At 44.2% G+C, this 27,623-nt stretch overlaps 1 protein-coding gene across 2 annotated transcripts in view; it reads left to right on the top strand.

Moving 5' to 3' along the window:
• Positions 1 to 27,623, top strand: part of RTN1 (reticulon 1) — a 145,954-nt gene that overhangs the window by 20,530 nt on the left and 97,801 nt on the right. The window contains exon 1 of one of the 2 annotated variants that reach the window (XM_075150853.1): positions 4,274 to 4,887. The exons of the other annotated variant lie outside the window; for it this stretch is intronic. Within the exon in view, the coding sequence (XP_075006954.1) occupies positions 4,698 to 4,887 (190 nt within the window). The 5' untranslated portion in view covers positions 4,274 to 4,697. Of the gene's footprint in view, positions 1 to 4,273; positions 4,888 to 27,623 lie in introns of those variants that run through there. 2 annotated transcript variants of the gene reach the window in all.

Genomic DNA, 27,623 nt, shown 5'->3' with positions numbered 1-27,623 from the left:
GGGTAGAGCCACCACCACGGGTCAGCTTTTCTCTCAGGCCATTTGTCTCTCTGTAGTCGCAGTTTTGAGTAGTTCGGCTTGCCCAGGAAGAGTCATTATTCTCACCAGGAATCCAGTCGTTCCTTGGGAATCCCAGTAGCTCTCTGTGCCTTGTGGGGCAGGCATGTGCATGATTTACACCGTAGCATGGCTTCTGGGATTTCTACCTGTCTGTGTCTGAATGAGATCTGATTGCATGCTGTGGAAGGAAATTCATGCATGCTGGCCAGGCCAGTGCTGTCATACACTCCTAGAGGTTTGCCGGTTTTGGGGGAGAGAGTGTGAGACACAAATGGAAACCAGGTGTTCTGCAGTGCAGATGTAGTGAATTGAAAACCAGACCGTAGCTGCTACAGTGGTGGGGTCTTTTCTATGGGGTAGGGGGAGGTTGTTTTACTTATCTTTGTTTTCCCAGTTATGTCAGAAGCGTCCTTTCTTGTTTTGCTTTGTTTTTTCCTATTGCAATTCACTTATTCTAAAACCTCAAGAATAAATCCGCAAGGAAGAGGAGATGATTTTTTTCTTTTGCTGAATCAGTTGATATACCCTGCTCTTTGCCAGTAATGTTACATCTGAGACCAAAAATCCCCTCGAGGTTCAAAGTCACTTTGGCCCAGCAGCATACATCAGCCCCAGAACACAAAGGACTATTATGGAAAGAGAAGCAATTTGTGTGTATATGTTTTCAGACTTCATACATTCAGAGACTTATAATGTCCAAAGGGAAGAACAGGAGAATTAAATACCAATGAGCAGAGATAGATCAGCCCTTCACAAGTAAGTTTTCAACACAGTACAATACAAACTACCAGGAGCTTTTAGAAATTTGTTGAAAACAGAAAGAAATCATCTTTGTTCCTTTGTGCTGAGTATTACTTAAACTCACACCTCTCTTAAGCACACATTTGATTAAATCTTCATCCAGCCTGATCTGCCTGCGGGGATCTTAAAAAAGGCTATAAAATCTCTAGTGACATAACCTTATACATGACAGCCCAGTTCAAAGTTTTCTGTAGAAGCTTGCAAAATGGATCGATGAAGGTTTCTGAGTATCTGTCCTGTTGTTCCTCTTGGTTTTTTTTTCATTCATCTGGCAAACCAAAGCTTTGCTATTAGAAATGTATGTACCACACACACCTGTGACAGTCACAATTTGTATCCAAGGTTTGAAATTGGACCTCTAGTTTCCCACCTGATTGCGTGGTGATGAGCAGGGCTGATTGTATTGCATGAGACTGTTCCAGGTCACCTGGGGACTGTACAGGAACTGGTGAAATAAAGCCCTGGGTTGCACTACAATTAGGATCCCTGAAGCAAAAAACGCTTTTTTGCTTTATTTATGTACTTGTCCCTGCTTGTCCCCATTTCTCTTCAATAAGCAGAGCACAAAGTCCACACTCTTTCTTCTAAGACTTTTACTATAGTAACACTGTCTGTGTTCATGCCAGCAACCCTCAGATCATGATAACCTTTTTGGACTGTAGAAATTAATCATTCCTAGTGCATGTGCACACATTCTGATGATGCTGCATTATCGGAAGACCTTTGTGATTGCATATTGCTCACACAGCAAAGCTGTCAGGGGCTTGGTGCTCTTACAGGCCTTCTCCTGAGCTCTCCAGTCTGTTACCGACCCACACAAATAGTATCATAGGGCTGCCCCAGAGTGTGATGGACACAAAAGCAAACTGGAGAGTCTCAACAAGGACATGTCTTAAGCTCTACGGGAAGACATGTTTTTGAAAATATACCATTATGTTTTCAAACCATTATGATTATACCAGTATATCATTAACATTATTAATAGTAACTTTGAAGTCACCAGAATCTTGCCAGATTCATAATCAGACAATATACTGTGCACGACATGGTATATGTCAAAGGGGAAAGTATAAATTAGGTAAATTTATCTCCATTGCAGGTAAGATGAGCTTTAGGTATGTGATTTGGCAATACAAACATGATGACTAAAATCATATGCTACTGAACTGCAGCAAACACTGTCCTATCTTGACATAAACAAATAAAATCCAATGAGCCTGTGCACATAGGGCAGCTTGAGCACACTGGAGGGCATATTTTCACCATTGTTCCATGAAGATGTTAAATAATGCTTATTTAATAAATGCTTTATGTGTGAGTTACAGGAGAATCAGCGTTCACAATGAGGGATTCAGCAGAGCTGCATGGTTCAGGCAGCTTTTTCCTCAATCAAAAACCTTGAAGCTGGTATCAAAGATATGTTTTCTGTCTATCATCTCAGGTGGCTTTGGAGTATGGATTACCTGGAAGTAACTCACAAGTAAAGCTGAATTTGATAGACTATGTTGTATTACACCTACTTATCTCTGTAATTGTTTTAACAATGCAGTGACTCAACAGGAGATTCCCTGGTAGTCTTCACCCTCTGGATAGCCATATTTCAGCCAAGTAGTTTGGAGTAGTTTTCTTGTTCTAGCCCAGATGGTCTTGCATGCTATGTTAAAGCATATGTTGCCCTGAAAGTAAAACGACCTATATGATAATTGCTGAACTTGAAATAGGGTGCGAAGCATAGAAAAGGAAGAAGTGGGTTTGATGTCATTGTTTTTCAGTAATTAATCACACTAGAAAGCTCAAAACAAGAAAGAAATTATTAGTGGTTAGGTCCACACTATCTGTTGAGAAGTACAAGTACTAACTCACCAACCTATACCATGAGTTTTCAAGCATGGCTATCAGGGCAGGCAGAGCCTCAAAAGTCCATGGGACCGATGCATATAAATGCAGTTGATGATGGTACGTCATGAATCATGTTTGCAGAAGCTGTCCCACACGGCACTAGAGCTTACAGCCCAGCAGAGCTTACAGGGCAGACGGAAGAGGGTACACTCAGTTTATAGCTACTTCTGAAGAAGTATTGTCATTTTTCCATGACAATATAGAAACAGTCATGTGATTTCCCTTTTTAAAGCCAAATCTTGCTGGTCTTAGCCTACAGTATCTCCACAACAGAATTGTACCATGCAACCCCAACCAGAATAATATCTTATTCTTTAAAATCACCCTTGCTACTTAGAGTTTGAGACAGTGGAGTTTATCTGAATTCACAGCAGTCACTTCACTTCCAGTATGATTTGGCTAATCTTGAGTATGTTGCTCACACTGGCACCTTTAGCTGCAGACCTCTAAAAGGACACCCCTGTCCCTGGTCCATCCCACCGTGCTGAGTAGCCCATCTTGGAAGGGCCATGGGGAGCTGGGACTGAACAGCATGGACTCAGGCAGCAGCAGGATGGCTCCCAGAAATAGATCTTGGACTGGAGTGAGGATAAGGGTGGCGATTCCCTGGGAAGATAACACAAATGCAAATGCTGGAGGCTACTTCTGAGTCTCTTCATCTTGCTTTGTGGGCTAATCTTGAATTTCATCCCCCCTTGCCTGGAGAGAGTAGAAACGTGTTAAGTTTTCAAACCCAAGCATAAGCATGCTGGAGCTGGAGAGGGTCTGAAGCATGCCTAGGGATGCTGTGACATAAAGATCACAGCTGGAGATCTATTGCAGGCAAAGAGCGAGATGGGGGTGAAGTCTTCTGGCCGGGGCAATTACTGTAGCTTGACTTGTCACATCACAAGAGAGAGGTCCTTCTGCAAGACAGTAAACTCTATACTTCAACCTGTCAGTGCTGGAGCTCCATGCAATGCAGAATGATCCCATACCATTTACCTGACTCTGTTTCCTCATCTGTGAAAGCATGGCAAGGATACTGGTTCCCAGTGCACCTGGGAAGTGTCACAGATCCTGCCCCGTACTTTCACCTTTGCTATATCTCATGCCACTGCTGCTCTCACTAACAGCAAGGATCCCTGAGAGTTCACGCAGCCTCTGTAAGCAAGCAAATACAATGGCACACCAAAAAAGGAAAGGAAAAAAAAAAGGCACACAGACACCTGCTGTGAGTTTATTTTGACAAGTGTCATTTAGATGCAATAAGCTGTGATCAACTCTCGGCATGGCTACAAACAGAAAGGAGCCAACTGGGTAAACAAACCCAGGTGCTCGGGAGCAGAGTGTGGCTTCTTCCGCTGGGTTGGGGGGCTGGTGGAGAGAGGGGGGAGTGGGGAGCTTTTAGGATGCGCTTCGCTGTAGGCTGTCTTTCCCCTCTCCACCAAGCCTGGAGGTACAGGAGGAACCAGCAGCGTTCCCACGGCGGGCGCGTTGCTGTGCCTGGCTGCGGCGCTCTGTGGGATGCTCTAGAGAGGAGGGGATGCAGAGGAGGGGGATGCGCACTGTGTGGGGGACCACAGAAGAGGAGAGGGAGGCATGTGCCTGCCTGGAAGGGGACATTTCTTCCCTTATACACACAAGCTGATGCCTACACTGCTGAAGCAGTTAAACAGGGGAGAGCAGCAGCCAGGCTGGCAGATTCCTGCCCTGTGATATGCCAGCCACAGGGTGACGCAAGGGCTGGAAGGCTCCAACTAACAAGCCATTTTCACCTGCGTAATAAGCGCTAGTGGAGATACAGCAACAGCAGCAGCAGCGGCTCCGAGTCCCCGCAGCCAGCCAGACTCCAGCGCGGCCGCAGCACCATCCAGCCCTCGGCGGCCACCACAGCTTTTTCGGTGGCTCCCGCTGCAGCCTGAGAGCCGGAGACCAGCGGCCACCTTGCAGGCAGCATGTCAGCCCCGCCGGACCCCCAGGACCTGCTGCTGGCGAGCACTGGGGTGCACTGGGCTGCGGACGGGGCGGACCAGTATGCAGCTGGGGCTCCGCTGCGGGATGGAGATGGGGCTCAGCAGCGGGAACAGCTGGTTTTCGGCTCCGCCAGGGAACACCCGCCCGTTGCCATGGCGACTGCATCCCCAGGTAAAAGGCGAGGGGTACCCAGGGATGCTCAACAAAGGGGCCCTGGCAGCAGCATCTCCTGGTTGTCTCGCTCCCATCCCTTCCCCGGTTCTTCTCCCAGCCTGGCTGCTTGGAAACATTACTAATGAGTTAATGAGCGCATGTAGGAAAACAGAAAGTAACGAGCAATTGCGGCCTTTGCAAATAATCGTTTTTGCTGATGTGGGGGAGGGGGGACGCAGGACCCAGCCAAGTTCCCTAAAGCTCTTTGCAGTTTGCTAGGCGCAGGACATCCAGATTTCAGTCAAATGTTGGAGGGCATTTGATTTCACTTGACTTGATGGGGCTCTGTCCTCATTTGTCATACACCTGTACACATCTGGAGTGACAGATCTCAAAGGAGTTACTTCAGCTATTCCTTGTGCACCTGGAATTCCTGCATGGCCCCTTATTTCGACATGTAGCTTTTTAATGGAGTGCCTATTCTGAAGTGCTTGTATATTTTCTGCATGCTTTTGAAACACGTCCATTTAACCGTGGGCTTTTTGGTTGCTGTGTTTTCCTCCTTTTGCTTTATTAGGTGTTTTTGACTTAAGGTGCATTTAGTTTAGCTAGGGTCTGTAGGTTCATTGATTTTCAGTTTACTTTCGGGATGTATTTGATTTCTCTTGGTTTTGGGTTCCTTTCTTTAGTGGGTGTATTAATAGCAGGTGTGTATCTATCAATGAACCCCAGAAGGCTTCAGCTTCCAGTAGCTCCTGGTAGAAATGTTTGGGGAAAATGACTCTATTTCCTTCTTGGTGACACTTCCCTACTTTCTTTCCCATTGCCGCCCATCAGAGAACCCAAATAACCAAATAACCCAGCCCTGGGGAAGCTGGTGGATCCCATCTAGATTCCTCTTCACTGGGAAGTAGATGTTTCCATTACGCAGCCTGACAGCATTAAACTTGTCTTGAGTAAGTTGAGGGTCAGGGCTTGGGACCGGGAATCAGTCTCCGTTATGCAATAGCTGCAGGAGCATTAGGAACTGCGTTTTTGGGCTGAGTCCTTTCTAATCCCCTCCAGTCAATCAGCACAAAGAGTAGCTGGCCAGAAACAACACAGTCTGCATGACTGTGTATTATTCCACTGATACCCATCTGTATGTTTTTTTCAGGATCTGAGTGTGCATCTGTGCATGTGTGTGCTCTCAACATGGATGTTTCCCTGGTGCTTTTCTGTCTGCTTGATGCTACTGAGTTCAGTAGTAAAATGGGATCTAACGCCCATCGGCTGATGTGGGAAATGTTTTGCTGTTTTGTAGCTTTGGGCAGGCAGCAAATCTGCTGATGTGCTGCTTATTCGCTGATCTGAGTGGTAGGTTGTGAAATGTGACTTTTTACTGGAGAGAGAGGCAGATGGCTTGTAATGTAAGGCTGTTCTAGGTGCGGGGGGCGTGTGTGTGAAGAGGGGCAGGACTGGGGTCTGCAGGTAGGGTTGCCTCAACAGTATAATGACATGAAGAAGGGGAGAAAGATCTTGTGAGCTTTTGTTGTTCACTGATGGATAAAAATATGGCCATGCTGAATCTTAGCGTACAGAACAAAGAGGGGTGGTCTCTTAAATAGTGTAAATCCCCATTAAGTTGAATGACTGTGATACTGCTTACATTACTGAAGGCTTCTTCAGGCTTAACCTGATCTGTAGATTCAGGCTTATAGAATGCAGAATAGACTGAATGAAAGAATGAAAGAATGAAAGAAAGAAAGAAAGAAAAGAAAAAGAAAAAAAAAGAAAGAAAGAAGAAAGAAAAGGAAAAAGAGAGGGAAAGAAAATAGTTTTCGGCTTTTGGAATCCTTTGCAATGGGGCTTTAGACATGTTTGTTTGCATGTGTCAAACTGGCAAGGTGGAGGTAAAGTGAGCAATACAGACCTTTTTTGATGTTTGCTAGCTGTGGATTGACAGACTGTCAAATTAGCAATATCGTAAGAGTAGTAATGTGTTTTAAACATTTCCCATTTTGTTTTTCCTGTTTAATAAAGTAACTGTTTTGTGGTTGTGTGTGTGTCTAGCCAACCATGGCAGACAGCAGCATCCCAGCCAGTGCAGTCCTGCGCATGCAGTATCCTTTTCTGTTTGTGGCTGCAGTACCTGTATTTCTGTTCCACATTACCTAGACAGCTACAGCTCCCACTCCCACCACCGGGAGAAGTAAATAATTTCCCTGTTCTCTCTGTGTGACTAAATATTCTTAAGTTGCTGAATAAGAGGTCTGTCATATTGCTGAATATCTAAAACTGTCAAGTATTTCAGAAAGCTCTCTAATTCTCCTGCTCAGAGCGGAATTCCTGTGTGTTCCTAAGCTGTAGGAATGGACCCAGCGGGAGATACCTAGCTCCAGCAACATACAACACTGCCATAAACTGCCATAAACTTACAACACTCCCTATGCAATGGGGCACGTGGGGACACTTTAGACAAGGAACAATGCATCCAAACAAGAGTGAACTGGACGGTATGTTTTCCAGGTAGTTTCCCGACACATCCTGTATCTTCCTCCACACCTCTCAGACCAGTCCTTTTTGTGAAAAATATGGTTATGCTCTTTGAGGCAAGAGCAGGGTTTGGAGATTGAGAGATTCTCCCAGCATGAAAATAACTGAAAATAAATGGTGGGAATTTATGACAAGTTGTACAGAAGTTTTCTTATACAACCTAAAAATTTTCAAACTTTCCCTGATCTTGGCTTTCATTTTAAGTTTGAAAACCAGCCAGGGATTGTTGAAAAGTTCAGGAATATTTTCAAGCTGGCTGTGGGCCCGGCTTTGAGCCAAACTGGCCTTGTGTCAAAACCTTGTGAGTGGCTTCTGAATGATGAAAAGCAATGGATTTCACTCACCATTCTTCAGATCAACCAAAATCAGCAACGATTTGGACTGCAGAAAAAAATTCCCACGAGGAGTAGAAAGCTCAGAGATTTCTCAAGCAAAGTCGGGGCAATAAGGACCTGCAGATCCCACGTCTGCTTCTCCTCCTGCAGAGCTACAGTGAAGATCGACTCCAGTAGCTTCTGGGCAGGGACAAAACAGTTTCTCTTGCTTTTATCCTTGGCCCCTGGGTTTTGCTGAAAATGTTTCTCTCCCTCAAATGGAGAGTTTTTCTTCTTCCCAAAGATGAATTCAGTTCAGGTTGAGAGGAGCTTGCAGGCAGCTCTTGCAAAGACTGGAGACTGAAGCAGTCCTGAAAGGCTGGTGAGCAGCTGCATGTTGGTGAATACAGCCCCATGTCACCCAACACACAATCTGGTCACAGATTCGGTTATTTATTTTTATACATCAACAGTGATTAAAATTCCTTGAAAAGAATTATTTCCAAAAATACACAGGCTACCAGGCATTGCCCAGGATAAATACATACGGCTTTCTTTAGAGAAATGGCGAAATGTAAGAATGGACTGTACCTCCATGGTGCAGGTGTGTTTAGGGGGGAAAAGAGGGGAAAAAGGACAACAGCTCATTCAAATGGTGATTCCTGTGTCAGGATCTGGGAAGTCGTATGCGGTCTTGTGCATTGGTGGATATCTACAGGGTGATTTACAGGCAGCAGTGGTATGTCCCTAAATCCATGTAGCCGAGGTTGAGAGAGCTGCCAGTGAGCCTTGCCTGCTGATACTCATGTCAGGATGCTTTTTGCCTTCAGACTGGCCACAGCAGTCAGGACATCCCTGGCAATCCTGCCGCATTTCCAGCTGCTTCTAAAGACAGGTCACAGGTGAGGTCCAGCTGCCTAAACAAGAGGTAGCCAGTTCCAGAGGAGATGGCATTAGCGACTGGGATGTGTCTATGGGGACACCACAGGATGGCAAATATGTCCTATGGGAACCCTGCTGGAACAACAGCCAGGCGCTGGTTGGGATCCCCCGGGGTGCCTCAGTGGCACGAAAGTCCTATGATTATGGGACTGAACGGCACCCATGTGCTATGTGCCAGTGAGGTGAGGTGGGAAGAAGGGACTAGAAGCTGTTTGAATGAGGCAGATAAGTTAAGGAGCAGCCTCTGCCTGCTGAGGAGCAGTGAGATACCAAATCCCGGGAGTACTTTGTGCTCTGATGGGTGTAGATGTAGCACACAAGACCATGAGTGGTCCTGGCTCCTGCTGCTCCGTGATGAGGACAGACTGTCTAGGCTCAGTGCTTTTAGTAAGGATATTTTTAAAAAACCTTTCTAATTCATGTTATTTGTAGAGGTCAAGTTTGAAAATGTGTGCAACATACCCCCATGCTCTCACCACAAACTGACCCACCAAACCCCTGCCAAGGGGCTGCAGTGAGATGCTCCTAACATAAGCCTGTGTTTATACTGGTAACACTTCACCTGCAAATCTCAATTTATTTGTTTCTCTCCAGTTACGGGAGAGGGTGAGGTACTGGCAGCTTTACAGCTCAATATGAAAGAGGTTTTTGGTGATTTTCAGGCAGCCTGAGAGCCCTGTGGTTCACCTGGGTGGAGAGAAGTGGGTATGAATGTGAGCGTCTGCACTGCTTGGGTTTGGCACTGACGCTTTTTGGGAATGTCAGAGCACAACCAAATGCAGCAGGCTCAGCTGTTCTTTGTGGCCTTCCCAGCCCTTTCCAAGTATTGCTTTAGCAGGAGCTCTCCCTCCCTAAGCATCCATGGCAATGTACTGCTCAAGGCCATGTGCACTTAAAGGCCAAGATCCAAAGCCTGATTTTTCAAGTTGCTGTAGAGAGTCTTGATGGGGTGGATTCATTGACCTAAGCATATGCCACAGGGGAGCCTAAGCAGCTGTTTGGAAATACGTCCTCAACTGCCAGGCAATCTTGCTCAGATTTAGCCAACAGAGGCCAGATTTAATCTTACTTCGGAACACTATATATTCATGCCAATTCTATTATTGACATTTTAGTCCTTCCTGATTTAGAGAATTGAATTTATTTTTTCTTTGCTCCCTGGATTAGTCCCTCAAAACCTCTGACAGACTGGTGGGAGTGAGGGTGATGGAGGTCGTTTGGTGGAGGCTCTCCCCGTCCCCTGGGGTTTTGTGAGTGCAAGCGGATTTTGCAGAGAGGGACAGAAACACAGCAGATTTCTTCTTGAATCCTTCTGTTCCTGAAATTCTCACGAAGCTTGACAAAGTGGCCATTTCGTCACAGCCCACAATCAGTCATCTAAAAAAAATTCCTGTTGAATTTCCATCCTTCATTCCCACTGGTGTAAAGTAGGAGCAATGGCTCCTGTTGGGCTCCTCTGGCAAGTGCTCTGCTTCAAGGGGTGAAAAATGCGATTGGAGGTGCATAAAATCTCCTGGTTTAAAATCTGTGCAGCAATGTTGTTCTCAATGCCATACAGATCAAAATGCAGCTGTCTTTGCCCTGTTCCCCACAGGGATGCAGGTAGCTCCATCCCCGCTTTGACTTCCACGCTGATGGATTTTCTTCAGCCTTCAGGGTTGCAAATGGGTTGAGGAAGAGGATAAGGCAGATGAAAGAGTGGAGTAGTACCAGGGAGGGTGACTCACCTGCCTTATTGAATCTTCGTCACTCGGTAATGAAATGTTTTATTTATAGTCAAGGATCTGAGAAGGAAATGTTGAGGAAGAGGAGAATGGCATGGAGGAGAGAGGCTTTGGATGTCCCAGTTGTGGCAAGCATTGGGTTTTGCATGTTGCAGTATTTCCTGGGCTGCGAGTCTCCCCTGGGCTGGGTGGTTCACTATGTCTTGCTGGTGTAAGGGTCCTGGGAGGCACATCTGCCTCCTTTTTTCTGCAGCTCTGGAAATGCCATTCAATGACACGTCTTACACCTTATTTTTCCCCCCAAAACTGTAGTGTGCAGTACATGCACACTCAGTGTGTGCTCTCAGTCTGCCTGGGGACGGCGACCCCAGCAAATGCCTGGGTGCTGCCTCTGGGTGTTGGCTCAGTCCTCCTGGAAAAATTTGGGCAGATCCCACAGGTCTGTTTATCGTGTCTTCACGGACTGTCCCATGAAAGGATGTCGGCCCAACTGCGTGGCCTGGATTGACCCGTGATGCTCAGGACTAGCGTTTGGCTCTGCTTTAGGCCCTGAGACCTGATTTGGCCCCCAGAACTAATTATTTTGTGCATGTGTGTTTTAGCTCAAAGTTCCTGAAATACCCAAGGAGTTGTGCTGCAGGTCCACATCATTAACAGGGAATGGAGAATTTTAAATGGGTGACTTCTTAGGAATTTGCCTCACTTTCCCTCCTGAGTAGTTGGTACCTCTAAAATGGGCCAAGTACACACTAAGCCTTTTTCATTTTTAATGTAGCATTTATGTCCTTATGTCTGTTTTTCATGTTGTATTCTCTTACTGCCAAATCAGGGCTGCTTACAAAATTCTGGGGGTTCTTGTTTTTCTTGGGTTGTTTGTTGTTTTTTTAAAAAAGAAAAGAAAGCCATCACTTAGCAAACCATGTTTCAAGTAATGAAGCATTATTTGTAATTAGTTTTCTAATTTAGGGAAAGTAAATATATGTGCTGCTGTAGATTTGGCATGATTCAGCACTCAGGAACACACCCCACATTTAGTATTCTTGTTTTTTAAGACACTTCAGATTTATGGTCAGCCTAATCCTCTAAGAAACTCCATACCTTCAACAGTGAGAATAATTTCTTGGCTGACTCACCTACAAGACAAGACTGAAAATAGAGGACCTTAATAACCTATTTCGGTCCTTATTGTTTCAATAAAGTATTTATGATCCTAATTATACGGAACATAAGCGCATTCTTAACTGCTTTAAAAAATTAGGATGGTCTTAAGCATATGTGTAAAGGTGAGCATGTGTTTTGCTGAATTTAGGGGTAAATGAAGTAGGAGATATATCACGGATAAATTGGCTTTATTACCCATTAGACCGGACTGCTTCAGGTCACTTCTGTGTAAAATGGAGGCACCAGCACTTACCTATCTCATTACAGCACTGTGAAAATTAATATTTAAAGACATTGAAAACTTGGAATGAAAATCATTATAATGTTCTTGTTGTTTAATTTGATCTATTGTGTGTGTCCAGGTGAGACTAAAAATTACTGGAAATGACTACAGCCTTCATAAGCCTCTCTCTTTCAAAAATTAAGCTGTTATCTCATAAGCATTGGCTTTAATATTCCTTAAAAGTGGGCTTTTCCATCTTTATTTAAATAACAGCTGCTAAGAGAGTTCTTTGAATATTTCTTTCACTCCTGTAATGAGACGCCTGCCCTTGATACAGCCTCCAATTATCATGAGATCTCGTGTCAGAAAAGGTAGCCGGTTCTTCAGAGATTATTTTGACACAATTGCCATTAATAGCTGCAGCGTTCCCATCATCTCCTTCATGTAGCAGTGGCTCCCGTCCCGAATGCAGTGCTGCAGCGGGGTGTTTGCTTGGGTACGGGTGAGGACGGAGCGCGGGAGGATGCTCGCTGAAGGATGCTTTCTGTGCCGGGGTGACTGCAGACTTGTGGAGTTATGTCAGCTTGAGGCTTTACTGTGCCATTCAGGACATGAATTATGTCTTATTTTTCAGCAGTGCTGAATTTATTAACTGCAGCTGATTTATTATTGGTAGCTTTAAAGACATTGAAGGGCTTGTTAACTGCGGCCAGTAAAAAGCAAATGTACAGGGCAGCCTTGTCAGGCTGGAAACCTTCCTGCTCCCAGCCCCTGGGAAACTTGTGCTTTTCTTGTCTCTGACGTTTTTTTCTGTCCATGTCTCGGTTGCACATGCGGGCGCCCCTGGGTGAGCCCCATGGCCGAGGAAGAGAAACCGCAGCACCAGGGCACGGCTTCTGGCCACAGGGCCGGACAGGAGCCTCTTGCTGCCAGTGCTGGCAGTGCTTTGTCTCCCAAACACAGCCCAGGGAGGCCATCCCTCACCCCATCGAAGCACCGTTCATAGGCACATTGCGAAGCTGACAATGCAGAAGTTACAGATCTGAACAATATCTCCAACCTTTCCCTGCCTGCACTGCGCTAGTCACTGGCTGTATGACCAAACAGCCTAAAAATCCTCACCCTGGGCACCCTCTGCAGCACAGCTGTGCAGAGAGGGGCTGCAGACAGCCTGTATTCAGGTCAGCTGCGTCCCCCTCCCTGCGCGAGGAACATGCACCGAGGCCATGGCTGGGGCGGGAGGTGAAAGCAGCAGGCAGACCTGGGGAGCTGTGTCTCATCTCTGCTCTGATGTACTGAGCAGCATCCCCATGTGCTTTGTGGGAGGGTGTAATGAGGTTTCACGGGTACCGTCTCTCCACTGACTATGATGTATGGGGGGGTCTGAATTCCAATAAGTCTTAATTAGGTCTTTCCCTTGATGTCCTTAATTTAGAGGCAAAAGAGATGCACTTGCTGGTCATATGTGTAGGAAATGTTTTGCATTTCAGGATATTTTCATTCCTGTTGACTTCAGCAATGAAGCACAATGCAACACGCTGGAAATTAAATGTGCACTTCAGCTGAACTGGAGGCTTAACTGCTCTGTGTGCAGGTGTAGCTGTATGATATGCACAGTAATCGTACGTTATTTGCAGACTGAAAAATGCCTTTTCCCACCCCTTATAAAAGTTATAAAAATGTGTATCCCAATTTTGCTCACCATTTTTTCATCTCTAGTTATTGCTCATATCTGTCTTAGGATGTACCACATTTGCTACTTTGTTGGTTTTTTCCTTTTTATTACAAAGGTTTATATTTTGGTAAACATCTGTTGTGACCAAACAGATGCTCTAAACCGCAATATTGCTGTGCGCCAAAACTTTAATTGAGACAGTTGCCTTTGATTTGGGGCTGACCTAAACCTGAGGCCGGTTCCGCTCTTTTGCAGCTTTTGCAGTTCTTTAAAAAAGCCATAATGCAACATTCATGTTGTTGCTGTTTTCTCTACTCCTTTAGCAAAAGTATCACTCTGGTTGAATATAGAATTGGTTTCTCAGGACCTCCTGGTTATCCTGAAAGTCTGTGGTATAATTTGTGATTCTCAGACTGTAATTAGTTTGTAGGAAAGGTGTTGGGCCCAAAGGCAAAGCTCCGAGATGGTGTGTGAGAGTCAGGAGAAGTCCCAGAGGAGTCAACCTCCTCTGAACACATTGTTTATGAAAGAAAATAGGGTTTATCACTTTCACTGTTCAGAAATCCTTATATCAAAATGGCTGGTAAGTGGCATCTTGGTTACAGGCAAGATAGGATTTTAACATCGCTGAACAATTTGGAGTAGATCTTTAGTAGGTGGTATCTAATTCTCTACTTAAAAAGTTTCATGCGTGTTTAATGTGGGTACATTGCATGCAGGACTGAAAAGTCAAGCAAGCAAATAATTGTTTGCATGCACAGACGTGGAGTCACTGAGTAAAAACTGGGTTACTTTTACATGGGTGAAATAGGAACTCTGTCTTTGAAAATGCATACCTATCTCTGCTGATGCCAAGAAAAAAGGACCGAATTTCCTGAAATTTAAATTTTTTGAGAAACTTGCCCATCAGACAAAAAAATCTTTCCACAAGACGTACATGGATTAAAATAATATTTTAAAAAATAGTGAAATCTTAGAAAGCATTGTATATATTTTCAGTTTTTCCCAAATCAATTCATATGTTTCACCTGATTTGGCTGGCAGCAGTGTTTAGAAATCTACCTTGTCTACATTTGGTTTTATAGTAGGACACTTATTCCAAATACACATAAATTCCATTTTAAAAGCACTAATTCTGGCCTGCAAAGTTCTTTATTGTATTTTAGAATTGCCATGTCTGTTTTTTCCTGTTTTTTTTTCCTACCCTAAAAAATATCACTGGATATTACAGTGGATCATCTGAGCAACTATCAATCCAGTTGCCATTTTGGGAATTTTTTTTTTCTTCAAAGTCTTTCTGACATTAGCCTTTATAATTCAGTTGCTGTGTAGTAGAAGTTCAGGTCAGAGCTAAGGAGACAGGCTTGGGGATTTATGCTGTGTAAAATATATGCAATCCGCTCTGACTTTGAACGTGGTAAACAGACCATGTATAATCCCTAGAATATTTGGTAGATCTGCTAGGGCATGAAGATGGTATTTGTAATATTTGTCTAGCTATATGTATTTTTACATGGTTGTCCATCCCGATGCCATCCAAACTCTATTCAAAAGCAACCTGAGGAGAAAGGGCTGAACAAAGAGTGAGAAGAAAATATATCATTCCCACTTCAGAGATTTCAGAGTTTGGGCTTCTTTTTTTCCCCCTCTCTCTCCGCTGTTGCTTTTCAATGAATCGTTCTTCTAACCTACTTTAAATCGAGCATCTAACATGCTAGATGTTTTGCAGATGAATCATACTGTGCAATGCACTTATGTATATCTGCTGTGCAAGTACATTGTCAGCTTGTATGTGATAACCTACCAGCAAACAAGATTTTTTTTCTAGAAGCTTGGGATATTAGCATCGTTCTCCAAGTGAGAATAATGCAACCACTATTAATAAATCAACCTGGGTCCGAAGATGTTTCACCACTTTCACTGCCTCCTTGATTAGCGTTATCCTCAGAGGTATAAATTAAAGAGGAAAATATATAATCTGGGAAGCTTTCCAGCATCATCTTTGAAAATGTGAGCTCAATGCTTTGCTGAGATTTCTTTGGTGGAGGAATGCTAATAGCAATGCTGAAGATGTGCTCTGATTGCACCCTAAAGAGTAGGAAGACGCACAGAATAGCTTCATTTCTTTTTCCTTTGTCATCAAGATAATTTCTAATGCGATCTGTACAGGATGAATCTCGAACTGTTTCTACACAGTTCTGTGAACTGGTTCCAGAAGTGTAGCTTCGATTGCTCCCTTTTCTACTCCTTGTTCTCTTAGTCTGACATCTGCATAAAATACGTTACATGTTTTCCCATCTCAGCCTGCAGATAATTGCCTGCAGCTGTTAGCAGCGAGTGGACACGGTCCCTCTGCTATATCGGTCAAAGCCTGAGCTTCAGCAATAAGGATTTCAGGAATTTCTTCTGACTGTTCCTATGAGGTGTGGTAACTCCTGACACCTCCCTCCCTGCCAAGGGAAGAAAAATGTGCTGCAGAATGTGCTGATTTGCAAAAAATATTTCGCAGGGAGGGTTTGATTTTAGCAAAGTTCCAGCTGTGCTAAATGAGCAGAAAAGGGATTTTTCAGCATATCAGCAACATCTTGGAAATGGAAATGCCACATCCTCCAGCACTTTCTTAGGAGTCAGTTTTCCCCTTCCTCTGCCCATAACCTGCTTGGTCTTTGGTATTTACTGGAGCTAGGAGTTTAGCAAGACTGTAATACTTGGAGCCTTGCTTTGTAACGTCTCTGTGTTTCTATTTGCTTTCTCTTGGCCAGCTCTCTGCTTTCCATCATCCTTTGCTTTCTAAGAGATGCTGAAGAGCGCAGAATGCAAGACTAAGCTGGTATTCCTCAGGTTGCGTTTTGGGGAAGCGTAAGGAGGTAGATACCTTTATTACTATTTTGCTGATGGGACAATTGATGCACAGTGGAGTGAAGGGTCTTACAAATAGTCCCCAGCAGCTGCATCTGAACTAGGTCTGGGTCTGCTGAGGCCCAGGCAGTGCCAGGCTGCTCCAAAGGGGTCTCGGCTTCATCATCGTTGATCAGTTTGTGCGGCCTCTCAGGCTGAGACTCCAAAAAGTCATTCCTCTCTCCTGAAAAATGTAGGGCAGCTATTTTTACTTAGGTGCATGAAGATAGTTTTTTTTTTCCGCCTGTTTTTCACTTTTAAATTCATATTAAGGATGAATTTAGTTATGTTTTGCAAAGGCATTCACCCTTCCAGCTGAACAACACAGAGGGAATACCATGTGTTATTTGCTGTCTCTACTGACATGGCTAAATTTGCTGAAGCAACATGTTTCAACATTTCCAAACATTTTTCCTGTGGAGCTTTCTCTTCCATAGAAAGGTTTTCTGTTTCCCCTTGATTTGAGATGAAAAGAAAATTGAAAATAACATGAAATTTTCCCACAGGACAGAATTTCTTTTGCAATGGCTCCACTTCCAGCTAATGTCAGGAAAAACACAAACAACTGCAGTCAGTATGCTTATTTTCAATCCTGCATTTACGACTTACTCTTTGCCGTTCCTGTCTGAAGAGCAATGACATCAACACACTTTACTCTCAGCTTGAAAATACCCATTAAATCCGAGAGCTAGTGCACTAGCAAGTAGGATTTGTTAGCACCTATTTAATGCACTCAACAGGAGTGTGACCTTGGTTCTCTGTCACTGATGAAAATGAAGTTGCCTCCTGGCCCAGCCCATCTAATTGCTGCTGAACTATAGTACCAAGCAGGTTCTTCTCTCTTTATAGCAAATGACTTTGCCACCACCGTGGTCAAGAAGGTGTGAAGCCATCAGCGTTCCACAACCTAGCAGCTGCCCAGCGTCCTTGGATTGAAATAATTATATAGTGCTCCCTCCCTTACTCACTTAAAAATATGACTTGCCTATTGATGCCAAGCAAGGGAAGGAAAGCCAATGAAGACAGCAAGTCTGACTCTTTCTTCTTAGACTCTATAAAAGACAATTTCTTTTTTAAAAGCCCTCCCCTTCTCACTTTGTGTGAGCAGGAAAGCAGTGCAGGCTCCTCGTGAGCGGGAAGTGAAGTCTTTAGAAGCCGTCAGGTTCCCTTTTCCGACCCTGCACTTGGAGCTGCAATGACAACTGCTTCCTTAGCCTTGCTGTACTGTGTGCTTTAACCAGCATTTTAGAAAAAACAAGGCTGTTCCAGAAGTTTGCAACCAATTTCAGACTCATTTAGCTGGATGGTGGTAACTGCCAGAGCAAATAAGACCCAAGGCTTCTCAGGAGTCCTCTGCTCCTGCCTACACCCAGCACCAGGTGCCCCAGGCTTTTGTGGCCTTTAGAAAAAAAAAGCTAGATGTGAGCGAAACACCATGTTGCCTGCAGTGTTGCTTCCTCAGGTTTCTGGTCACAACTGCTCTGCTGTGCCAGGTACAAGCCAGTTTATGAGAAGATGGGTTAGAGGAGCTGTTTTCTAACCTCGTCCGACTGAAAGTTGAGAGGGAAAGGGGTGTTTGCTCCTGGTGCTTGGGGCAAACAGCCAGGAGAAATGAGCTGCACTAAAAGTCAGTGTAGGCACAAGGACAAAATTGTATAAATTGGACAGGAGCATTCAGGCTGGGGAGGAGAGGAAGTCAGGATGGAGAGAAAAATGAATAGCAAGAAGAAATCCAAACTACTCTCAAGAGGAGCCCGATCAGCTTATGGAGGGAATTAGGTAATGTGATGCTTGTAGTGGTAGGGGGTTAAGCTTAGAAACTCAGCAGGTACCTTTCCTCCTGTGTTCATGAGCTCCGGAGACAGGCTTTCGTAGCAAAACCATTTCCCCCCCCTTTGTTTAGTTGGAGCTATTAACATAATTTCTCTTAAAAAAAGGTTTTGAATGCATTTTACTTTTTCAATTATTTCTTTTACTCAACTGGAAGGGCATAAAATCCTCATTCTTCAAAGCAGAGACAAATTTGTTCAATCTTTCGCTATGCAAGTACTACCTGCAGGAGTGCTGTGCCACAGCAGGACCTGGTGCACTGGCTTTGCTTTCCAGACTTTCGGAGACTGGCTGACCTCTCCCAGCTCCTGCATCTTGCACTGGGCAACTACAAGGAAGACCATGAAAACTCAGAATGATCTTGGCCATCCATATAAATGGTCTGAGTAAATAGAGAGGGGTTCAGCAGGGACAGGGCATCTCAGCAGGAAGAGCCAACTTCATAAACACAGGACGGGAAAGCACAGATGAGTCCATCAGAGAAGGATTGGGGTGTTGAGGGTCACAAGTCAAATGCAAGCCACCATAGGCTGCAAAGCTTGTGCTGTTTTGCTGTTGCTAAACAGCAGGTGCCACACTGAGATATGGCAATATGGGTTTTGTGTGCATGATGCTGCAGATGGCCTTGGCAGGAACGTGGTGTCCAGTCTGGAGCACACCACTTCAAGAGCAATGCAGAAAGTCCGGAGGAGAGCAACCAGGGTGATCAGATGTCCGGGAAACATGATCTAGGAGGGAAGATTGAAAGAACTAGGTTTGTTTAAGCTAAAGGAGGGAATCACTGGGGGGCAGAACAGGAGCAGTCTTTAAGTACATGAAAGCCCAAGCAAAGAGCCTGAGTTAACCGGCTCTCCAGGTGCATAGTGGGCACGAATGGATGTGGCTTCAGTTGCAATGTAAGAGATTCAGATTAGTCACTTGGAAGAAATCTTTTGGAGAATGTAGACATGTAGGATAGAGAAACACAGGTTGCTGAGGGGGGTGACTGCAGCTCCATTGCTGGAGGGCTGTACAGGCAGTGCAGAGGGACATTGCCCAGCTGATGCAGGAAGTGGTGCTGCTGCCTGGGGCCAGCGGTGGAGATAGGTGATGTCTTTCAGGCCTTTCTGGCCCTATTTTTGGAGGAGTCTAGAAGCTGGAGTGATCAACGGCAGCAGGGAATATAGTAATTTCTCCTTTTCCCATCTTAATTTTGTCCCTGTCCTGTTTAAACCAGCAGCTTCTTCTGTTACCCTTTGCAAGTGCACACCAACTATGAGACACAGAAGAGTAGGAATGGCTGATATATTTGTGTTTCAGTGGCTTTTGATGGCAATTATATTGTTTTTTTAAGGAAAATAGCTTTTTCTTGTTTTGCAGGAAAAGCTTTGCTTTCCTTGTGGGGTGAATTGACTCCTGCAGACAAACCTAAACATAACATTCAATGGCTTAAGTTGGACGAACAGAGCAATCTTCAGCATAAAATAGTAATAACAAAGATTTTTAATAAATACACGCTTGGCAGGAAGAAATTATAGAAGATGAAGTGTGCAGTGATAGTTGCAGATTAACAGCCTGCATCCAAAGAAGTAGGAAAGGGAAAAAGATACAGCAAGTACAGGCTTATTAATTTGATCTAATTAGTATTCTTATGAACATTAAGGTAAATGGAAAATGGGAAAAATGCATCATTGATTTATAAATGTGGACTGTGAAGAAAAACCTGATTGTTTACTTTGGTAAGATACTGATTGTTTTCTGACTGGGTTTCAGTGAAGTGTAAAACCCAGTACTACATGTAAAATTGCTGGCTGAGCTGGAGAAAGTGGAGGGCCATACAGCCATGGCACGCAGCATGTTACCTAAAGAGCAGGTAGCTTATGCACGGGAGCTGCTGGTGGGGCTCCTCAGTGAATCTCGGGGCCGATCTTATTAAATATCTTTGTAAAATGTTTGGTACCAAAAGCCAGAGCAGGCTATGGGAGTATGCTGGGAGTCAGAGCGCGAGGTGGCTGGAGCATTTTACAGGGGAAGCTGGCTGAGCCGGGCAGTCGTGAGCTGTAGAAATACACCCTGATGCCCTGCAAGGGTGAAACAAGCTGTGTTTGTTGAGGTGTATCCTCTCTAGAGTGAGGTTGTAATGCCTTTGTACAAGTGCTGGTTCAGCTTCTGCTTTGACCTTGGGATCACCACCGTCATTCAGTGCCATGGGTATGGCTGCACTGGTTATGTACAGCATCACTAGTGCCCTCTGGTGAAATGGTGCAAGCAATAAGAATGACATCAGAGAAAAAAAATTGAAATGTTAAATACTTGACACTTGGTTGCGATGTTTTCCAAAACAAAAATACATTTGCTTGGAAACAGTTTTAATTCGACAAAAAAAAAAAAAAGTCCAGTTTTATTGACATGACTTTTCCAGCCAATTCTTTTTACTAAAACTTTCCGACCTCCTCAAAGGATGAGGAAATAATCAATGAAAATAGTTTTGAGAAATGTAGCACCTCTTCCCAGCTGTGTTAATATCAGTGAGCAAACAGCATTTCCTCAAACCAACTTGTGAGCCAAATTTGGAAATGATTCCCTTTCTATTTGGGCTCTGTGGGCTGATCATGTATATTTGAAATGTGAGCTGTACTGCTTAATTGTAGCCTCTTATGTGAGTCACGTGATTATTTAACGAGGATCCTTGATTGGAGGAATGAGCAAACACATCTTTCATACATACTTGATTGTGCCAATTTCAGTGCTTATTTTCTCTTGATGCTGATACATACATGTTTGTCATTGGCCTTGGCAAATGATTCTTTGCCAAAAAAATAATTTCTCAAGCATTGATGGAAAATGATATATGGATTTAGCTAATACAAAATCATTTAAAGGTGTAAGAGCCACTGAAAAATGTTTGTATCATCCCCTCTGTACCAAAATTAAGAAAATACCACTAAGATTCATTTGTGAGATACATTTGGGTGGCAGCATTGTATGTATCCAGCAGTGGAAAATTTATTAGAATCAGAATCGTTTAGGTTGGAAAAGACCTTTAAAATCATAAAGTCCAACTGCTAGTTAGGTTAGGTGAAGTCAGAACCAGCTTCAGGAAAGGCCGATTCGATCACTTTCTTAGCTCTGCTGTAAGTTGGAGGCTTGGGTTGTTTTTGCATTTCTTGTACGTTTAGATTTCTCCTGGGTGTTAGGGTGGCTGTAATTCTCACCTCAGAACAAGAGTGGGTGTTGCAGCTCCAATATAGCTGCTCCAATGCTACATCTTCTGCTGGTCTCTAGGTCTCAGATTACAGGTTACAGTTTTTTTTTTTATATGGTACAATGGTGACAGTTTATCTGTTTGGAAAGTGACTCCACAGGTAGAACACACTCATTTTCTGTCCCAGCAGAGATTCCACCAAACATTGATGATTATTTCCCAATTCAAGTGAATGTTGTAAATTCATTTTGGTGGCATGGATATTTCCAAAATTCCTTGGTCTATGTGTTGGTTTAAATTATTAACAAGCTGTCTTTTCAAACACCGCTGCCAAGCCAGCCACAACCCCTTGAACCACGAACATAACAAAAGGCAAATTCTTTCCAAAAACACAATACTGTTTATTGAATAGATTCCACTCACTGACTAAAGGAATGACAGATTAAGTAAGAAAAAAGGGAAAGAAATAAGAGGCTTGAAAATCTGAAGCTGGGCATGGATAAACAAGAGAGGATTGTGGCAGTCCTTTGAGTACGCAGAAAACACACATTGGGGAAGAAAAAATGGAGAATGTTTAGGAAAACATCTGGAAGAAGCGATGCCAGATGGTTGTTTCCTTTTTGATCAGACTAGTATTTTTCTCATAAAATATGAAGACCCAATTTTCATATTTGTCAATATTTACACGTCTCAGTCTGTATGTAAGGAGGAAAATAGGGTCTCAAATACAACTCTGTGCATGCTTAAAATAAGCTTGATATTCTGTGCTTTGCTGACGCAACCTAAATGGCCTGAGATTTTGAAGTGCTGGGAATGCCTAACTCCTTTTCCAGTTGCTGGCATCTGAGAATGCTACACCCCTATTATAGAAAGAATTTTATTTAGAGAAGCAAACTCCAGGCACCCATGATTAGAAAATTTTAGCTTATGTTCCTACCACAGCAAAATCTTACTGAGCTGGTAGCAGGGTGGTATTGACCAGGATCAGCTTTCTCAGTTTCTGCTTGTTGCTGGTGGTGCAGTGAAAGGTTTGCTGCTTGAGAGATTTGGGACCCTGTCTTGTGTTGCAGAGCAGGGAGAAGCTCAAAGAAATAAAAGGGGGCAAAGAAGAGAAAGAGTGTATGAAAATCGGCCTGTGCTGAATATTTCATTATTAACTGTTTTCACCATACACTTTCTCCCATCAACCACTATGATAAGCCAAAGACAAAATCCATTTTTAAATAGCTCCCTAGATTTTTGTTATATGGCTTTGGGGTAACATTGTTTTCCACACTTATAAGGGAACATATCCATTTTATATAACCTTGAATAGCTACAATTAGCAATGAATGTGTTTTCTACCAAATGTTTGGGTTTTCTTTCACAAATCAATGGTCTTAAACTTATGTTTATAAGACATGCCATTGAGGCTGTGTTGAACTGTATTAATTTAATCGTATGCAAGATTGGGAAAAACTTCCATCCAGTTTGAAATTCAAATGCCAGGGTTTGAGTGGGACTCATAGTTAACGTCATTATCCCATGGGGAAAAAATGATTTCTGAGGAATTTGAAGAAGTTCTTCTGCCATTTTCCACCTGGGGCCTTTCCCTGGGGATCTCTGGAGGATATCCTGAGGATGCTCCGATTGAGCATCACCAAGTGATGCTCCCATCCAGCTGGATATCACACCTGCAACACAAGATGGTGCCACTTTTCAGGGACCCCCAGGTGCAACACCACCCACTGAGAGCCTCATATTTCAGGGAGCTAGGGAGAGGTTGTGGCATGGTTGTGTGTGCGTGACACCCAGGAGGGCTCCAGGCTCTGCTGTCCTGTTCCAGCCCTGGGTCACCCTCCCCATCACATGCCTGGTCCTGTCCTGTGGCATGTCCTTGGTGCCATGCAGATTGCTGAAAGAAGGCCAAAAGTCTATCTTATGGGGCACTGAAAGGGAGTGAATAGTATAAAATTTTTTAGAGTCTTTCTTAGGATTTTATTGGACTTTATTAATTTAAAATTCATTAGAATTTTGCTAGCATAATCTGAGTAATGCATTTATTCACGCAAACATACATGTGTACATTGCAAACACATGGTGCAATTGTTTTGTCAGAATGATGTGCAAAGGTTCTGGCATTCTGGTGGTCATTACATTGAGCTGGAGTGAGCAGTGTGGGCTGTATTAGCAAGAGCAAAGCCAGCGGGTCGAGAGAAGACATTATTCACTCTATTCAGGCAAGAGTGGATAGAAGGAAAATATTGAGCAACTTGAGCTAGTTTTGAAATACCCCTGCTTTGAGCAGGGGTTGGACTGGAGACCTTCAGAGGTCCCTTCCAGCCTGATTTTTTCTGTGATTCTATGACTTTTAAGACTTGGCTATATCACCTTTCTCTCTGCTGTGCTTGCTTCTACCTACTATTCCTGACCACTTCCACCTGTTTTCCCATTATAATTATAAAGGTAATTAGGACTATTTTAAAAGTTGGCTGCTGGCCCTCGAGGCACTTCTGCACCAACAAAGGGCTTGGGTTGCTTCTCAAACCCAGCTGGGTGTCTTGTTGCTCTGCTGAATAAGTCCCTTCTCTCTTTCTGGTTCACAGATTGAATTAATGGATTAAAAATATATGTATTTCTGCAGGTCAGCCTGAGAAAAGGAATTTTCAGTTTCCTCAGGAAAACAAAAAACAAACAAGAAGTTGTTTCTATTAAATCCCAGGTGTTCAATTCTCTCCCCGCCAGTTCCTTTCACTTCACTTTGGAAACTATTTACTATTTTTCTGAAAAGTCAGCTTTGGCAAAAGACACTGTTTGAACAAATTGCAGTGCAGTTTGCCACAACCACTGTGCAGTAAATGCAAGACTTTTCAACAAAATCTTTTTTTCTTAGCTAATATTATTGGCTGAATTTGGCAGAAACTTCGAAACATTGGGGTAGATCAAGTCTGAGCTTTTCACCAAATGAGCTGTCGAGCCCCAAAATCTCACCTGTCTTCAATTCTGGCAGTGCAGCAGGGAGATCCTGTATCCCATATTTGTGCTATAAACTCAATTTTTTAGCAGGGTAAAGCAGAGATTTGTACTGGTGAAGCTGCTGCTGGTTTCAAGGAGGAATAAGCTGGCATGGAGTGTTTTTTCCTGTTTTATAGGAGTGAAAAGCTGGACTGAAGCTAAGGAGAAAGGTGAACACGCAAGTGATGAGTTTTCTGTGAGGCAATTTGACTGGGCAACTGAAATGGGGACAGCCACCCATCGTCCCAAGCACTAACGCGTTCAAGACCTGTGCGCATGTCTTTTTTCCTGTCTTTCTCCCTCTTTTCCCCATCCTCAGAGATGAGTAACGGTTGCCTCTTGGAGCTGGCACTCTTTGCCGGCAGCGTTTTGTGTGGCTGGGTGGTGATAATAGAATAAAGGTAAGGTAGTGAAAAAAGTGCTGAAGTTTGCTCATGTGCTGTGTTATCAGCTCATGGGTGGAAAACTCGATTAACACTTGAGAAATCTTGATTTCTCCAGAGGAAAAGGTGTTTGGCCATGAATCTGCCCTCTCTGAGTATTACTCCAGTTGCACTGTGGTGGGACTCAGCTCACACCAGCTGGCTGGGACCAGGCAAAGGGAGGAGAGCAAGTCTTTGGGGCTGCCACACCTCTCCTGCTGTGGGTTGGGTTGTTTATTTTCTGGTTTAATTTCCATGAGCAATGTGCACTTCTCCTGCTGTTCTGCTCACTGTGGGGTTGGTACAACATTTTAGCAAGGCAGGAAAGAAAAAAGAAGCACCATTATCTATCTCAGCTAGCAGCTGCTTGCACGAAGGGAGCTAAGTGGGTGTACTGGACCCTGAAGGTGCTGTGTGTGAGATGTTGTGATGCAGACTGTCCTTTCACCATCAAATATTGACTTTGCATTCCTCAGGCCTTTACTAGCTCAGGAGAAACTCCCTCTGGCAAATCCTGTGATACGAGGATAAAGTGCAGAGTGTGATGTGGGGTGGGTATTCCCAGGGAGCCTGGCACCAGCAGAAACACCTTAGTGGGAATGCGAGTGCTGCAGATGATGTGGAGACACAAGCAGGATCTCCAGATAGAGAGAGAATGGGAAAGTGGTAAGAGAGATGTTACTGAAAGGTAGGGGCAGTTGAGACCAGGCAGTAGGAAGCAGTGTACTATGGGTAAGCTATCTGTCCATCCATCCCGGGCAACACCATGCTCTGTGGAGATGCCATCTTGGCCTTGTGAGCTGAGCTGCAGTGTTCTGCCTGCCTGGACAAAATAAGCCTCTCAGCAGGACTGAGTAGCTGAGGCTTAATGCTGCACTGCTGTGGTGATGCAACGTGTTCTTGGGCAATGCAGACGAGCCCAAGGACAAGCCGGACATTTTCCACCATCCAGTTTGCAAAGGGTGAATGGGCTTGAGAAGACAGTCCGTCTCCAGCTTGTGATGGTAACTGGTCTACAGAAGGTTTGGGAAATAAGAGGACACTCATGAGGAGGTCCTGGTATGGAGGACTGCATGGAGATTGTAGGTCAAGTGGAGGATGGGAATGGCACACAAATGTTTGTAGGACAGAGGGATGAAGGTATGCCAGAAAACTCTACTGTGCTTTGCTGTTGGTTTATAGAAGCTATGAGGTGTGCAGCCCTGCTGTATGACATTTCATTCTTGAGTGCAGTTTTCCAGAAGTCAAGCTGTGTTCCTGAGCTTTAATTTCCTAAGTAACCTAATACAGTCTGCCCCAAACACAATCTGCTGTGCCATTTATCTGCACAAAATAGAGTATTTTATAATGGCAGAAACTCCAGCAACCGTTAATTGGGTGGGGTGGAAGAAAACATGTATTTGAATCCTGAACAAAATATGAAGCCTATTGTTAAGCCCTAAATGTGATTTGAAAGGAGGTTTAAATAAAGCAGAAATATTTACCACAGATATTTACCGCCTCTTTTTGCACAAGACTGCATCTCTGTTGTTTCCTTTAAAAATCTCAGCTGGAGTTCCCCCAGTAAGACCAATGATATCCATAACATCTCTGCCACCCCCACATGGGCTGTGCCTTGCTGGTAAATACCAAGGGTGATGTGGGGTGGCAGACTCAGACCCTTGGTCACTGTAAGCCAGCAGAGCTCCACTGAGGTCTCTTCTCTGGTTCTTTGAGTTCAGGCAGGCCATGGATTTGCAAAGGCCTATTCCGAAAGCCTTCTCTGCCCCTCGCCTATCCTTGGGAAGGGTAGATCTGATCCCTCATAGTTTGCACACTGTTAACTTTTCCCTACTACATTTCTATCTCGATTTTTCCAAGAAGATATTTGGCAATTGCTTGGAAGGCTTTTGGTCCCCCCTTTCTGTTTTCTTTGGATTGCAGGCATGGAAAACTGCATACACAATATGCTAAATACTTTTATTAATTTCACACTGTTTAAAAGTTACTCTGTCTCCTGACCTGTCACAGCAGCCGATTAAGCTGGGGTTGACCTTTCTCTAATCTGCAAATTGAGAAATTTGTCGGCTATATCCCTTAGTTATGAAACTGGGATTATTCCAGCAAGGATAAAATCTGAAGGCCATCAACTGCTCTGGCTGAGCTCCTCACCAGCTGGGAGCAGGAATACATTTTCCCCTACTGTAAAATTAGCTGGGTGCATTGTGGAAGAGTGTTCACCATCTCCTTTAAATGCAGTGCTTAAAGCCAGGATGTTCTTTGTTTATGTTCTGAGTAGGAAAATAAAGTCCCTGGCACCATGCTCTGTTACTGTAGGAGTTAATATGTGGTTTTGTATCCAGGCCATTTCCAAGGAGATCTGATGTTTGCAGGTCATCCCTAGCATCCGAGCTTGTCCTACTTGCAAGCAACCTTGCAATTCTGCTTCTGCTGGGGACTGTCACTTCATCAGGCTCGTTTTTTCCTCCCTTTCTCTCCTGAGCATCAGCTGGAGATCCCTTCATATGCTCCTGTAACTCCCCCATAGGAAACAAGTCACAGGGTCCCCGTCGGTGCCTTCTTGCCGGTTGGCAAAGCCCCAGTGTCAGACAGCCCTCTTCTCCACCAGCCTGTCACAGCCGGCCCCTTCTGACACCGCGACAGCATGTCTGAGATGCCTCCCTCTTCTCTCTTTTCCATCTGTCTCTTGGGGAAAAGCACAAGAGCATCGTTATCTGCTGTGACAGGCAGGGTTATGCAGAGGAGAGCTCCTCCTGGAAAGCAGATGGGACAAATTGAGAGTGGACAGGAAGATGCGCTAAACAAATCTGGACCAGCCAGTGCATTGGGCAGGTGGTAGGGAGGACACGTGT

This window comes from Calonectris borealis, chromosome 5, assembly GCF_964195595.1.
Source record: "Calonectris borealis chromosome 5, bCalBor7.hap1.2, whole genome shotgun sequence".
NCBI lineage: Eukaryota > Metazoa > Chordata > Aves > Procellariiformes > Procellariidae > Calonectris > Calonectris borealis.
The sequence above is the reverse complement of the archived record's forward strand: the minus strand, read 5'-3'. Positions and strand labels throughout refer to the sequence as shown.